The following is a 14,383-nucleotide window of genomic DNA, read 5'->3' as shown; positions in this document are numbered from 1 at the left end:
GCAATACGGAATCTGAAAGAGTTCTACTGCAAGAAATACAGAACACAAATGAACTGCGGATTTCCAAAGACTAATATTTTTGGACATTAAGATGGATTCTCACAAATGCAGTGGAAATGGTATGTGGATTAAATTCCATCTTCTCCCATATTTCAACGCTGTGAAGCTATGTGTGGAATATTACAGTACTTAATATAGAGTATTACCACAATTTTTAAGATAGACAAGACTAGAACAGAATATGAACTAAGATATGTAATTCTCCCTCCATCCCTTAAATGACCAAGTAGCTATGGTTGGAACTAAATGCAATTTAATTTGATAATAATAGTAGTTAATTTAAATTACATTAAATATAATATATATAATTTACACTAAATTTTAAATCAAAATAAACATGTACACTTTGCTATTCCTACATAAATAAATCCAGCCCCAGGCAAAAAATGAGCATGAAAATATTAACCTAAACAATTAATCTGCCCAAGTTATAACTAATTTAATAAGAATAAATTAAAGGAATTATCAGTCTCCCCATATTACTAGTTTATTCTCTTTAGGACATAGCTGACATGCTGAGTTTGGGTTAGGCATGGTGTTAAAATTGTTGAGAGCTCACAATTATCTGCCATATTCATATAACTGCATCTGTGCACTTCTATGTATCTTTTACTCATCACTTATAAAGTAATATTGGGTCAAATACATGGTGTAAAAATCAACATTTGAAAGTTCTACCTACAGTACTTGAAGATCATCTGGGAAACGTGAGTTTCAATTCTGTTCCCACACAAGAACACAGCTGACTCTTTTCAGGAAACACACGCTTTTAAAACACACAATATATGGATTTTGTCAATGGATTAACTAAATCAACTCATTAAAGAATCCCAAGGGAACTGTTTTCAGGACTCATAACTAAAACTGCAGTTCTTTTTACCTATTGCTATGCTTCATAAAACCACATCAGAAAACTATTACTTACAGTTTTATGACACACAAACCATAACGTTAGTTGTTACAGTTTAATACTGGATAATCAGATCTGTGTATCAATACAAACTTAAAGGTGTTTCCATAAAATATCCTCAACCAGCAAGTTTATATAAGTAAACAAGAAACAGTCAGGAATGGTCCTTTCAAAACGGGTTAAAAATCTCCTGAGACTTCAACTCATGGCTCTTCTTTTTCTCCCTGCAGTCCCCAGCACCTCCTCCTCATCCAGAAAATGTTATTTTGCAAAGACACATGTAAAAAAAAAATCAAATATGCTTTTCACAGCAAAACTGGGAACTCAGCTTTTCCATCCATGACTTTTTATCCAGCCACAGTTAAATGTTAAAGTGATTTTTTATCAGCTGAAGCACAGAATTTTGATGTTATCATTTCCTGAAGTTAAATAGGAAGTAAAAACTCAAGATTGTAGTTCTTTGTTGTTATGGATCTTGATGTTGTTCATTAAGGACAGTAGGAATGTACAACTAAAAGCCACAGGATTTTAGGCTATAATTTCAGCATTTCTGCAAATAAGAAGGCAGACATCTGCTAAAGAGTAAACTGCAATTCTCTCTCAGCTGTACTAGTAATGAATATACCACAAAAAACCTAAAATAAAAAAAAACACTTATTTTCTTCCTACTGTCATAGAAAATTTGGTTGGAATGCATCTGTATAGGTCATCTCATCCAATCCTGTGCTTGAAGCAGGATTACTGCAAACACTAGAACAGATCAGCCATGATTTTATCTAGCCAAAGCCTAAAAAATCTCAAAGGGTGGATATTTCACAACCCTACTAAGAAACCTGTTATAGCACTGCTAACAAACCCACCTACTGTCTATTGTTTTCTTCTCAAACTGAGATCAGAGCATCCAAAGCAAATGGTTCTGGCCATTGATCCTTCTCTAGTGAGTTCGGTTTCATCACCTTTGCTACTGAGTACTTACAGTGTGCTCTTAAATTGCTCCTTAACCTCTTCTTCACAGCATTAAACAAGCCCCAGTTTCCTCAATATCCCTCTAATCTGCAGGCAATTTAGGACCCTAAGAACCCTCCCGTTTTCCCACAACACTTTTGAAGTTAAAGTAGGGGAACTGGTTACAGCCTTCTAGAAAAATAACTCATCTTTTTCTACTGGCCATGCTTCTATTATAGCCTACTATGCTGATTACCTGACTGGCAATGAGAGGGCACTTCTGGGTCCATATTCAGCCTGGCATCTGTTGTAACCTCCAGGTCATCTTCAATGAAGCAGCAGTTTCATGTTTGTTTCATGGCCCATACAAGTGTGTGCTGCTGTGCACAGCACTGAGGTGCAGTCTTCTTCCTACTGAACTTTATGAGGCTTTTCAACGTCAAGTCCTTGAGGATATCAAGATACGTCTGGAATACAGCTCTGTCATTTGTCATGTTAGCCACTCCCCCTTCATTTATTGTCTTCTGCAAATTTGCTGAAGGTGCACTCTGTGTCATGATCTAGGTCATTGATGAAGATATTCACTGACGTGCAAGGTATCCTAAGCTACTCTGCTCATCACTGACCACCTGACAGATACCAAGCAATCACTACCCTTTCAACCTACTGGTTCAGTCAGTTCCCAACCCAGTCTCTTCTTACAGTCTACTCTTTCTCAGCTTTCAAATGGGAATGCTGTGGGAAACTGTATCAAAGCCTCACCAAAGTCAACCCTTGCATGCAAATGAGCATAGCCATGATGGGAGAAAGCTGATGAGCAAGGTGACAGCATATAAACCAAGAGATATTCAAAAGGTATCCAGAAGGTTTCCAAACCTTTACAAAGCATATTTTCTTTCCAGCTATTGATTAGTTCAACGTGTTTATCCAACACTTCCTCATGTTTGGATGAGATGCTGTTGGAGGAGTTTTAAAGGGTGCTCCCTGTGTTACAGCATCACCTGCCCACAGAAGAGGTGTGAGAAATACCTCTGCAGCCACTCCCCAGGGGAGCTAGTGGAGAAAAGGAATCACCATGTGTCCCACAGCAGATCCAGACACACATTTGTGGGAGCTATGGCATAGGTCACGTATGACTTTGGAATCAGCTGTGTTTTCGCCCAGCAAAGAGGCATTCCTGATGAAGGCAAGACCTGTGCTGTAGCCTGGGTTGGTATAGGGCAGCCACTGTTATCTCCTCATCCACACAGCTTTTATAATGAAAGACAACCAGGCTAGACAAGCCTGAAATTTGCTTTTGGTAAATCTATGCTGACCATTTCAATTACCTTCTGGTCCCTTAAAGATGCTGTTGTGAACTTCACCTTTTTCTGTATAGTCTGGCTTATCCTACCTTCATTTTTTGAAAGTAGCACACCTGAAGAATCACTTTTGATTTTCCTTCATAACCATTATCTTAGCTCAAATCAAACAGCTTTTCAATTTTGCCACAAGCAGTGAAGCAATGCTTGTCTGTATCTTGCATTTTAGGCCATCAGAAAGCTCTCTGCTCAGCCAAGAAGGCCTTCTGTTGAATCCCCCTCCTTCCTGCTAAACAGGATGGTTCATTCATGAGTTCTTAACAAGTTTTATTTAGAAATCATCCATTTTTCATGGACCCTATGTCTCTGTGGCAGCATCCCAAGAGATTCTGCTTAGCACTTCTTCAAAAAGGCTGAAGTCTGCTCTTCTGAAGTCTACAGTCATAACTTGCTGACTACTTATACTTCCTTTGAATCATTAACTGAAACAGCTCATGGTCACTCTGATCCAGCTGTTATTTATCACCACCTCTGCCACTAGTTTTTTCCTTTATGTAAGCATCAAGACAAGCAGAGAATTATTCCTGTTTCTGCCCTATGGCAGCATTAGGAAATAGTCAGCAACAGTCAAGGGATATCCTGCATTGCCTGCACAACACTTTAATCTTACTGAAGTTAAAACAAATAAGGACTTACTTGCAGAATGATGATGACTGTATTGATAGAGTTGGCTTTTATCCACTTCTGATCCCACATTCTACTAACCTGACATTGTTATTTCATTTAGATTTTAAAAGGTGACAATCTTCATAAAAAATGAAGGAAGGCAAAACTTCTATCCAGAGAGAATTTAAAATGTATCCAACAAAACAAAAAGTAAATTATGCCCATCATTGACAGTATTTTGGACCAATTATATACACAATTTCAAAAGCTCAGTAATTAAAAGACAACATCCAGCTTCATTAAAACTTGTGGCTGAAGATGATTTGGTTTTTTTTCCTCTCTTTTGCTTGGATTAAGTTATGTTTCTCCCTCCATTTTATTAAGCAAGAGCTCATCTGAATTTTTTCAGATGCAAATTCAATATCAGATTTAAAAAATCTAAGTTTTTATGAACAGAAACACTAATATTTGTTTGCAAAATATGAGTATTTAGTTAAAAAAAACCAACCCTTAAAACTGGAGAAAAAAAACAAAAACAAAAAGCAAAAAGGAAAGCAAGAAGTGGAAAAATTGAGATGAATATTCGACCATTTAAGCTTTACCAATAGATTCATTATAGCAAGTAAGTTAAAAGAAAGCTTGTCATCAGCCTCACTCCAATCACATGTGCAAAGAATTATGAAATTGCAAAAGTTCTTATAGAGGAGAAGTTACTGTTGCAAATATAGCTGGCACAAATGAAAACCTGTTGGAAGTGTTGCCATATTATGACTGCAAAGGTAATAATTTCCCTATGTGATCGCAATGTAATTTAGGCCTGAAAAACCCTTGTAGTTTCATACATGGTAGTTTTAACGGACAGCTCTGCAGTAGTTGGCAAGCACCTTAATCATAACAAAATATGTGAGGAAACCTATAATTTTCACTAAAATTATCAATATGATAATTACATCCCAAAAGATTTTAAGTCTTTCTAAACTGGTCAGCAACAAAGGTGTTCCAAATATCTTCTTATTTTAATGGCATTCACCTGCAAATCCAATGGCACTGCACAGAAAGAGTACATTCACTATTTTCAGTGTATAGCTGTGAAAATCACTGTGAGAGTTAACTGTGGTATTTTCAATAGTCCCACTTGAATCAATAGGCAATAATTATCTACCTGGATGCTTAAAGCAAACAAAAAGGCTCAGCATCATTCAAGGGTTAAATGGTTCTGCTTTGAAGATGTTATCGTACTCAGAGGAAAAACCTGGTCTCTGGCTCTTGTTTGTGTGACTCTCAGATAGAGCTGTATGATATCTGTCAAGTGAGGAAATGCAATGGCAAGAATTTCCTTTACCTTATGACTACATTCATTTTACCTTTGTGCTTTTGTATCCTGGGTAACAGTGTAGCATACAAACCCTTATCACTAATATAATTAAGTACGTAATAGCTTCCTTTTCAACAGGTCGAAGTAAATACTTGTTTAGAACTATGAGATTTTCATTTGATTTGCTCTGATGCATTCAAGAGCATTCTGCACGGATGCATTCTGCTCCTACTACTCGACACCTTTATTTCTGCTGGCACTACATGACATGCACAGAAAGTCATGGTTGGTGAGTCAGACTCTCCTGTCAATAGTGCCAGTGCCACAGAAGACTTTGGATATCAGCCCAGATAGGAACAAGAACACAGGAGTGGAGTATTTCACAGCTTGTCTGGGTATTCATTTTTTTCCCTCAAATAATACAAAATGAACATTGGTGTGAATACCTCAGTCAAGAACCAGACTGTGCCAGTGTTTGGTTTTACTGTCAGGAGCTAAGCCAGCAGAATTAACTTGTTTTAAAACCCCCTAAAAATATCAGCATAGGAATACATCTTTCTTCCTTAAAAGATCAAAAATACATACTAATTACTTTCAATATATAACCTGCATAGTTCTTTGAGCAAGTGTGCTTTCTACCAAACTAATGGGCTCAGACTGTCACTGCCTTCTCTTATATGACTTGTTTGGGCTTCTTTTTGGTAGAAATAATTAGATAAAATCGGCTGCATGGAACACAGAGAAACACAGAACTATCTAAAGATACCTCTTCATTATGTTAGGCCTTCTGACAATTTAAATGGTCTTTTACTGCACAGTGCAGGTTTTCTCCCATTTTAGGAAGACTTCACTTTCTGTGAAGTCTTCCTTGATCCCCTTAGCTATTATCTACTTTTAAGGTTGATTTTTTTTTTGTTATTTTTAAGCTTTTTTTTAAACCCTTCTCAGTAATAACGTTGCTGACATCTCATTACAGAAGGAGAGAATTCAGCTCATTAACAAAGCCTTCAACATTGTAACCCAGACACTACATTGGTGCTCTTCCTATACACAGGTACTTAGAAATTATAACGTCAGTACTAACCCAGGAAAAGCCTTGATGCACAATTAATGAAATCAATGGTTTAACTATTAATTAAAAAATATAACTTCTTGGAACCTTTTGGAAAAAAAACCTCATCCTAACTGAATGTCTCATAAGTTAAAGGAAAGCAATGTCAAGCTTTGCATCCTCAGTCAAAACAGAGAGATTCTGCTAGCCAACACAGAGAAGCAAGGTGTGGTTACCATACACTTATGTCCTGATCAAACACTGTATCCCAATTTAGTTACTCTGAACCTGTCTGATCCAACAAGTTCAGCAGCTTGAGATTGTAATCATATGCAACAAAAATAATTAAATGCAAATTAGCAAGTTATGAAACTGATGAATATATAAGTGGAGATTTCTTGGCTTGATACACACAGTAGGTCAGGTCAGATGATGGGAATGGCTCCCTCCTAGCTTTAAATACAATGACTTTATAAATACTGCAGCACAAGAAAAGAATTAATTTCTCATTTTCTGTGGCATTGTAATGTGGGCTCATTTTACAGACGTTAACAGCTGCTGTCTCCTAAGTGAATGGTAGTGCTCTTCAAACAAAAGATAAACACACGCTGTCTCATCAATGACATTCAGCGTTGATCTAACAAAAGGCAGAAAAGAACCCACACAGCATTTTCCTATTTCCTCTTTTACCTGGAAACCAACTACACACATACAATTCTGCTACCAGATTTCCATATAGTAGTACAATTCTTTTGGGATTAAAAAAGGATAAGAAGCAATTTCCAGGGTCATTTTGCTGATGATCACATCAAAGAACTACTTTTATATGAAGGTATCGAGTGCCACTGCATAAACAGTTTCCTTTTAACCTCTCTGCTCGCACAGAAAACTGTTTCATATTATGATTGCTGTAATGGTTAAGAGACTTTTTCCAGTTTCCATCCAATATTGATTTGCAGCCAGTTTATACACTATTTTTCTTTTCCCATAGTGCTTTCTCACCATAACATTTATCTTCCAATGCGGTACACAGAGCAATCACAGGCTATTTCAGCCTCAATTTTGCTAACCTAAACAACCTGGACCTTTCCCAGTGTACTGTCATGAACTGGTACAATGCACATACAGTCCCTCCACCCATACATGCAGTGAGCCAGATGAGTCACTGATCCTGAGATCTAGCTGTGCTAAGTAGATTTTCTTTCTCAGTGCCACACTGCTCTAGTGCAGCCATCCTGTTTAGGAATTAGTGCAGGACTGCACTCAGACAACACAGACCTCCCATCATCATTCATTCGTGTGATCTTTCTCTCAGTTGTCTTCATACCTTTAACAGCTTCAATTCATCTTCCCTTGAATATGAGTGGAAATAACTCTACGCATTATTCTATTTGAGGTGCACTGAACGCTTTATCTATGTCCCTTGCAATTATCATGAAAAGTAACAAATAAAGAGAAGCATCTGACCTGGTGTAGTCGTCCTCCACAAGCATGTGCTTTGGAATGGGTGAGTATCTTCCTGGTGAGATAGGGGCCAGGGATGCCTTGTACTCTAAAGTGCCATTGTTTCCGGAAGAGAGTATATGATTTTCCATTGGTGGAGAGTAAGCTGATGGCAAGAATAAGCATTTCTAGTTAGTCACTTCCATGTTTGGTTAGATGTCACAAGAGCACCAAGAGAACCAAGAACATGCTCATTGCTATAAATAACATCAAAACAATCTTTGCCTGAGAGAGCTTCAAATGTAACAAGAAAGAATGAATGGCTGTATTTTTCCTGAAAGGCTAATAATACTAATACTACTAATAATTATGGTTATTATGGCTTGTTTGCAGCAATTGACTCTTTAAAGATCTGAATAAGAAAAAGCAGTTTGGGAAACAGGAAACATTTTCTTCAATTAGGACTGACATGAATAAGGAAATGTAAATAGGAGAAAATTACATTAAAAACACGTTCCTCTTTTTGGCTCCAATATACAGCAATGGAAGTAATATAGTAAGGGCTTAATGTAAGATAAGAGCAGGAATTTTATGTATGGCAAGAATTATGTATGGTGAAGATTTAAAGCTGTGATCTACTAAAGGTGCCAAAATTCCCATTATAATTGAAATTTCATAGCTGTTATTTAGATGATTGTAAATCTATATACTTAAAATAGAAAGTGGATACAAATCCCTTACACACTAATGGTTAATAACAATTACAGGACTATGCTGTCTGAATCTATACTTGGGCTGTGGGTTTGCTTGCTTGCTTGCTTTTTGCTATTCTGAAGTTACTGGGGATATTAACGACTGGAGAGATGTAATAACAAGTCATATCCCATCTCTAGTTAATCTAGAAAAGGAAATGATAAATGGGAAAAACAATGATATGTGCTTCTGCAATGAGCTATGATTGATCTTCTCATGAGAAGAAGACAGCTAAACTTTCTAGTATTAGTTTCAGTCTTTCACATACTGATACAGAATGTTTCAAAACAAAATATCACTACAGGGAAAGGCTGTTACTGGCTCTGAAATACTCTGAATGTGTAGGTATAATGAAAGGTTCCCTGAGGATAAATGAATTTGTATGCACCAACAGCCTGGGGTGGGCCACTGCAAATATTCTTTACTTCTGTCCTCTCATATGCTGCTGATCTATAACCTGACCTAATAAAACACACTGTTTTAGAACTCCCAAATTATTAATTTGAAAGTATAATAAAGCAGGAGACTGTATTGGAACATTTAGCATTTTTACTTCTCAGGCTTTGCTAAGATCCAGACCAGACTGCTACTGAACAACATGATTGCTACCCGTTGTAATACTTGCTAGCTAAATAGGTATCCTCAGCACAGTTGAGTATACCACCTGATGTGCAAATGGAGCAGTCTGAATAAGGAGCATTATGGATATTTAGCTTTTCCATTAACTTTGTCAGATCACAGTAGCAACACTATGCAAAAGTGCAGAAAAATTTAAGTCTGTGTCATTTACTGGGAACACCTGCCTTTCCCAGCCCTTGGCTGGCCTTAAATGCCCCTAGGATTAGTGGCAGATCAAGATGGGAATGGATCATTTGCCAAAGGCCTTGTCAAGTATTAAACTGTAATCCAGTTGTTAGATAGTGCAGCTGCTCCCTGTTGGTAGTTGAACCCAAAGTAGACATTTTTTAATGAACACGTAAATGAAGGAAGGTAGTTCCAGTAATACACTCCTTAGACTAACAGGCACCAGTGATACAGAGATGCAACTGAAATGTTAAGATTGCTGTGAATGAACAGGGAACGGGAATGCCTATGTAGGGACACCAGAAGGTCTGGCAGGAGGGGTATAAAAATGGCATGCATTAATAGCACTCAAATTCATCAGTAGGTCATCAATACTCAACATTAACTACATATAACTTGCGAAGACAGCCTACACCCAAACTAAAATAAAGAGTCAAGCTGTTAAGAGATGATGGCAGGAGATAAAGACTAGATTGGAGCCTAGGACACTCAGATAGGGAGACAAAAGAGAACTGCGTAAAACTGAAGGCATACGTAGGTTGGACAGATAGGAGAGACTGAAGATCCTAATTGCTGTCATATCCTCATGGGTACAAAAAGCACATCAGCAAGGAGGTTGTCAACACAAGAAGACAGATTTTTACATTCCAGCTAAATACGTTTTTCATATATGATGTATAATCACCTTGGGCTTTTCATTGTATTTTCACAAGGTGGTTTGCTGCTGGTTCTAATTTTTCAGTGGACAGAGGACTGTAGTCTACAAATCTAATACATTAAAAAAACATATTTGCATTTACATATTCCTGTAATTGTCACAAGAGTTACAGTTCAGTCTGATTACCTGGACAATGGCAATTTGGAGTCAGCACATCAGCTACATTGTTACTTTTGATGCAAAAATATTGTAGCAGAGTTACATTATTTGTAATATTCAATGAGTGTAGCATAATTAAACAGCAGTAAGCAATTCATTTTTGTAGCCTTCCAAGCTGTTTCATTAACTTTAATGGGGTATTTTGGACAAGCTATGAAAAAACCCTACAATCATATGACAAATTATCTCCTACAATATGAGTTGCAGAAGTCACTTACAGTGAGTAATATCTGGTGGGCCATATGGATCAGTCATGTAAATGGTAGTGGGCTTTCCAACTTTCAGATACACTACATCTGATGTGTTCTTCAGTATCGCTACTGCCTCTTCATGGGTAACTTCTTCTAAACTGTAATTATTCACCTTAAAGGAGAAATCAGATAGGTGAGTTTGAATGCAGAAACAGACACAAAAAAATGGCACAGCCTTGCAGTTATCACAATGTTGGGAAAAAGGCTGCAGACAAAGAGCACTGAAGATTACATAAGCAGTATTCATCAAGGGAGAAAATACAGTTTTCTTAGTACATGCATATTCAAAGAGTGACACAGCAGTATTGATAATATCACAGAATCATAATGGGTCAAGGTGGCACTTAGTCTTGTCAGTAGAAAAGTCTTTTGTGAAGTTCTGCTACTGGTATCTTCATTAACATCAAACTACATTTAATAATAATTTAATAGCACCAGATCATTTACAGAAACTGCCTTATTTGACCTATCAAGATGAAATGTCCAAATTCACCTCTTGGCATGAATGGCCATGACCTCAGAAATACTTAACACCCCAAGTCCTTCCATCCTTTATATGACATTTGCATTTCAGTAAGAGGCACAAAGTGATATACAGAATAAAGGACTGCCCGTGAGGTGCAGAAAATGAATAGGGTATTTCTGGATGGGGAAAAGGGATTTTCAACGTGAAATTTTGTCAGTTTTCTGGAAGTATGGAAAAAGTGAGAGAATGTATTACAAGTTCTATGCTTTAGTAGAAAACAAAAGTACTTAACATAAGCAAGTATAATAACAGGGAACTATAAATTAATCAGGGAAGGGAATGGTGACAATAAACTTTCCCTCTTTAAGGTTTACACCTATAGAAAGAAAGTAAAAATTGTCAGAAGTGATTTATTGTAGAGGCACTTAACATTTAGTCACAAATAAATCCACTACATCCACACAAGTCAACAATAGGTTGTCCTATAAACAGAACAGTCAACGGTCTCTGACCCAGAAAACATACATCCTGAAAGGAGAAATTATAGGATAGAAGACAGAAATAAAGAAGGGTGTTAGATACAGGTTTCAGACATGTGATATAAGTCAACAGAAATCACAGAATATCTCGAGTTGGAAGGAACCCATAAGAATCATCCAGTCCAACTCCCTGCTCCTTGCAGGACTACTTAAAACTAAACCATATGCCTAAGAGCATTGTCCACACAGTCCTTGAACTCAGGCTTGGTGCCCTGACCACTTCCCTGGGGAGCCTGGTCCAGTGACCTATATTTCATGCTGAATGTTATATATGGAATGCTTTGATTTAAAGTGCCATCCTCCAACTTCTACAGTTACTGCAAAGGTTCCCTGCAAAGATTATGCAAGATGGGAAAAAAAAATAGCTCCTCAAATATAGTATAACATAATACAGCTGTAAATCACAGAATTTAGGGCATTTAGTATCAGTAAATTATCAAACTGGCTGTGACAATGATCTACTGAAAAGGGTTTGGTAACTGGAAAGAAATCCAGCTGTTATGAATCACTGGAGGATTCTTCATACCTAGACAACTTCATCAACACCAAGAGAGAATGACTGCTACTGGACAGGGCTGCTAAATGTAGGGATTCTGTTTAAACTTTGTTCCTTGTATAATTGTCAGGCTTGGTTTTAAGGTTAAATGGAAGAGGTAATGACACACGTTATGATAATTTGACATGAATAGCAATGATACAACCTAACACTTAGAAGACAGTGTTGACACTCTATGCTGTGTTTTGACAGGTCTTCTATTTAAATCAAAATCTGATACTTATCTTCTATAAGTTTCTCTGGTTTTCTTTGTTATGAACAGAATTAACATGTATATGCACTTGTAATGAGTGCCTTCTAAAGTACTGGGCTAATGGCAAGAAGTGACTGAAATTAAGCCTTTCTTGTTTATGTATTTCACAACTGCCAAATACTGAAGATTCACACTTTACCTTTCCCCCTTCCCACACTGTCTGTACATTGGGTCTATCATGTAGTGTCTCAAACTAATTGCAAGCTTTTTGAAGATCTCACATAATAACCTCCCACTATACTGCTGCTGCAAATAATTGTTCTTAGAGAAAAAAAAAAGCCAACCCACAGGATGAAATACCAGAGCACTGTCTGGATTTTGACTTTTGGTCTTTTTAGGAGGGTATAAAACCAATTAAGACACAAATAGACTCATTGCAACCTTTTTTTTTTTCCCCCTGGAAATGTAGCTGATAAAAATCATGGTTAGGACTCTTGTACTTCTATCACAATACACTTGGATGTCACAGTTCTGTAGCTGGAGGATAAACTTGTATTTTCTTTGACAGGTCCTATTCTTATCTCTCTGGCAAGAACTTTACACAACACATAACAACTCTGTGTAGAAGTTGTACAAATCTTGAAGTTAAGACTTAAAGACCAGGTGATTCTAAACTAAGAATTACTGTCTAAGCAGTCATGCATTGTTTATAATACATTAAGATCCTAGAGGTCATTGCAAAGTTTATGCACAACGATTATTTTTCCTCTGTCCTAGTACATATAAGCTGAAGAAGAGTGCAAAACATCGTGGAAAACTGATATATGTAGAACTGGCATTTGGTAGATCTTGAAAGAAAATAACGCATGAGTGAAATCAAGACACAAAGGAGAACTTCAGAGAAAAGCCACTGGAAGAAAATCTGAAGAGAAGGAAAGACCCTTTAAGGTAAGCAAAGCTCTGTATAAAAAGCACCCTAGCAATATATACCAAAATTGCTAGTCAAACTCCTCCCATATATATATAAAATTAGAGGTTTCTCATCTCTATAGAGCACTCCTAGAAAGGAAGCTTGTTATTAATTAATTCTGTCCTGGACTGCTCTGTTCTCAGTTAACAAAGAAATGAAGACAGACTCAATGTACATCAAGAGCAAACAAACACGTTGATTCATTCATTCAGACAAAGATTCTCAGTGGTTCCATAAGGTCTCTTTTAAATGGGAGGTTTTTGAGAAGGAGGTAAAGCCACTTTTTTCGTCATTCCCAACACCAATTTAGAATTACAGTATACACAATATAATACGCATTTCCTAGTTTCCTTCAGAAGGCAGCCCTTGTTTTGGACCCAAAATTCCTATTAATTCTGATATATGCATGTATCAATATATCTTTGTTCATAAAACAATGATTAGAAATAAAGACATCTGTATGCTTTCTGTTCTATATAAAAATGAAAACCCAAATACACTGAATTACACTGTTCAGCTCCCTACTGTAGTATATAATTTTTCTTCATGAAAAAATAAATCCCTGGATATCATCCTTCAAAACATTATGACAGAGATGATGATTATTAGGAAATACGATGTTGTAGTTGTTTTTCATGGTAAGATTTATAGAGAGAGCAGAATCTCTCAGAATCTCCAAGTCAGACTATTCCTTGAGCTTTTCTTGTTTCCATGAAAGATATCTGTTTTAAAGAATTTCAAGTACTAAATCTGGCTTTTTCACTGGTTGTGGCATAGTCAATGCCTCACACCAAAGCTCCACTTTCTGCTGTCAAGACAACCTAGATCTTAGCAGTAAAGGAGACGAAGAGTGGGAGATGCTCACAAAATAAGAAATCAAAGCGTATATGGCATATACTCTGAGATGTTGAAACACTTGTAGAAGGGCTCATATCAGAGCTGAGTGGGTAGAATGGGTAAAGCAGGCCAACTTGCTGGCTCTAAGAAGCTAACTTCAGTAGCAATGAATTCAGGGAGAAAAAAAGCCTAAGGAAAATTTACTTGGGTGGTCAGTTTAGTTACAGTGTGAGATGCTACAGCCACAGAATGCTGACACAGGAGCCAAAGGAGTCAGAAGGAAAAGCATGGAGCAAGTGCAGCTTCTCTAATGGGAAAATTCCATACAGAAACTTTACAGAAGATTTAGAAATTCAAACAGCACCTGAAGTAAGAAGAAAATAGGAAATCTGTTCCTTTAAACAGAAAATTTATGTTATACAAAGACATACTGATATTACAGGAAA

The 14,383-nt window shown here is 37.0% G+C and overlaps 1 protein-coding gene across 1 annotated transcript in view; it reads right to left on the bottom strand.

Moving 5' to 3' along the window:
- Positions 1-14,383, bottom strand: part of LOC101881240 (disks large homolog 2) — a 423,431-nt gene that overhangs the window by 252,297 nt on the left and 156,751 nt on the right. The window contains 2 exon segments of the mRNA XM_034072915.1: positions 7,716-7,857; positions 10,344-10,488. Of these exon segments, the coding sequence (XP_033928806.1) occupies positions 7,716-7,857; positions 10,344-10,488 (287 nt within the window).

Source organism: Melopsittacus undulatus, chromosome 2 (assembly GCF_012275295.1).
Source record: "Melopsittacus undulatus isolate bMelUnd1 chromosome 2, bMelUnd1.mat.Z, whole genome shotgun sequence".
Lineage (NCBI taxonomy): Eukaryota > Metazoa > Chordata > Aves > Psittaciformes > Psittaculidae > Melopsittacus > Melopsittacus undulatus.
The sequence above is the reverse complement of the archived record's forward strand: the minus strand, read 5'-3'. Positions and strand labels throughout refer to the sequence as shown.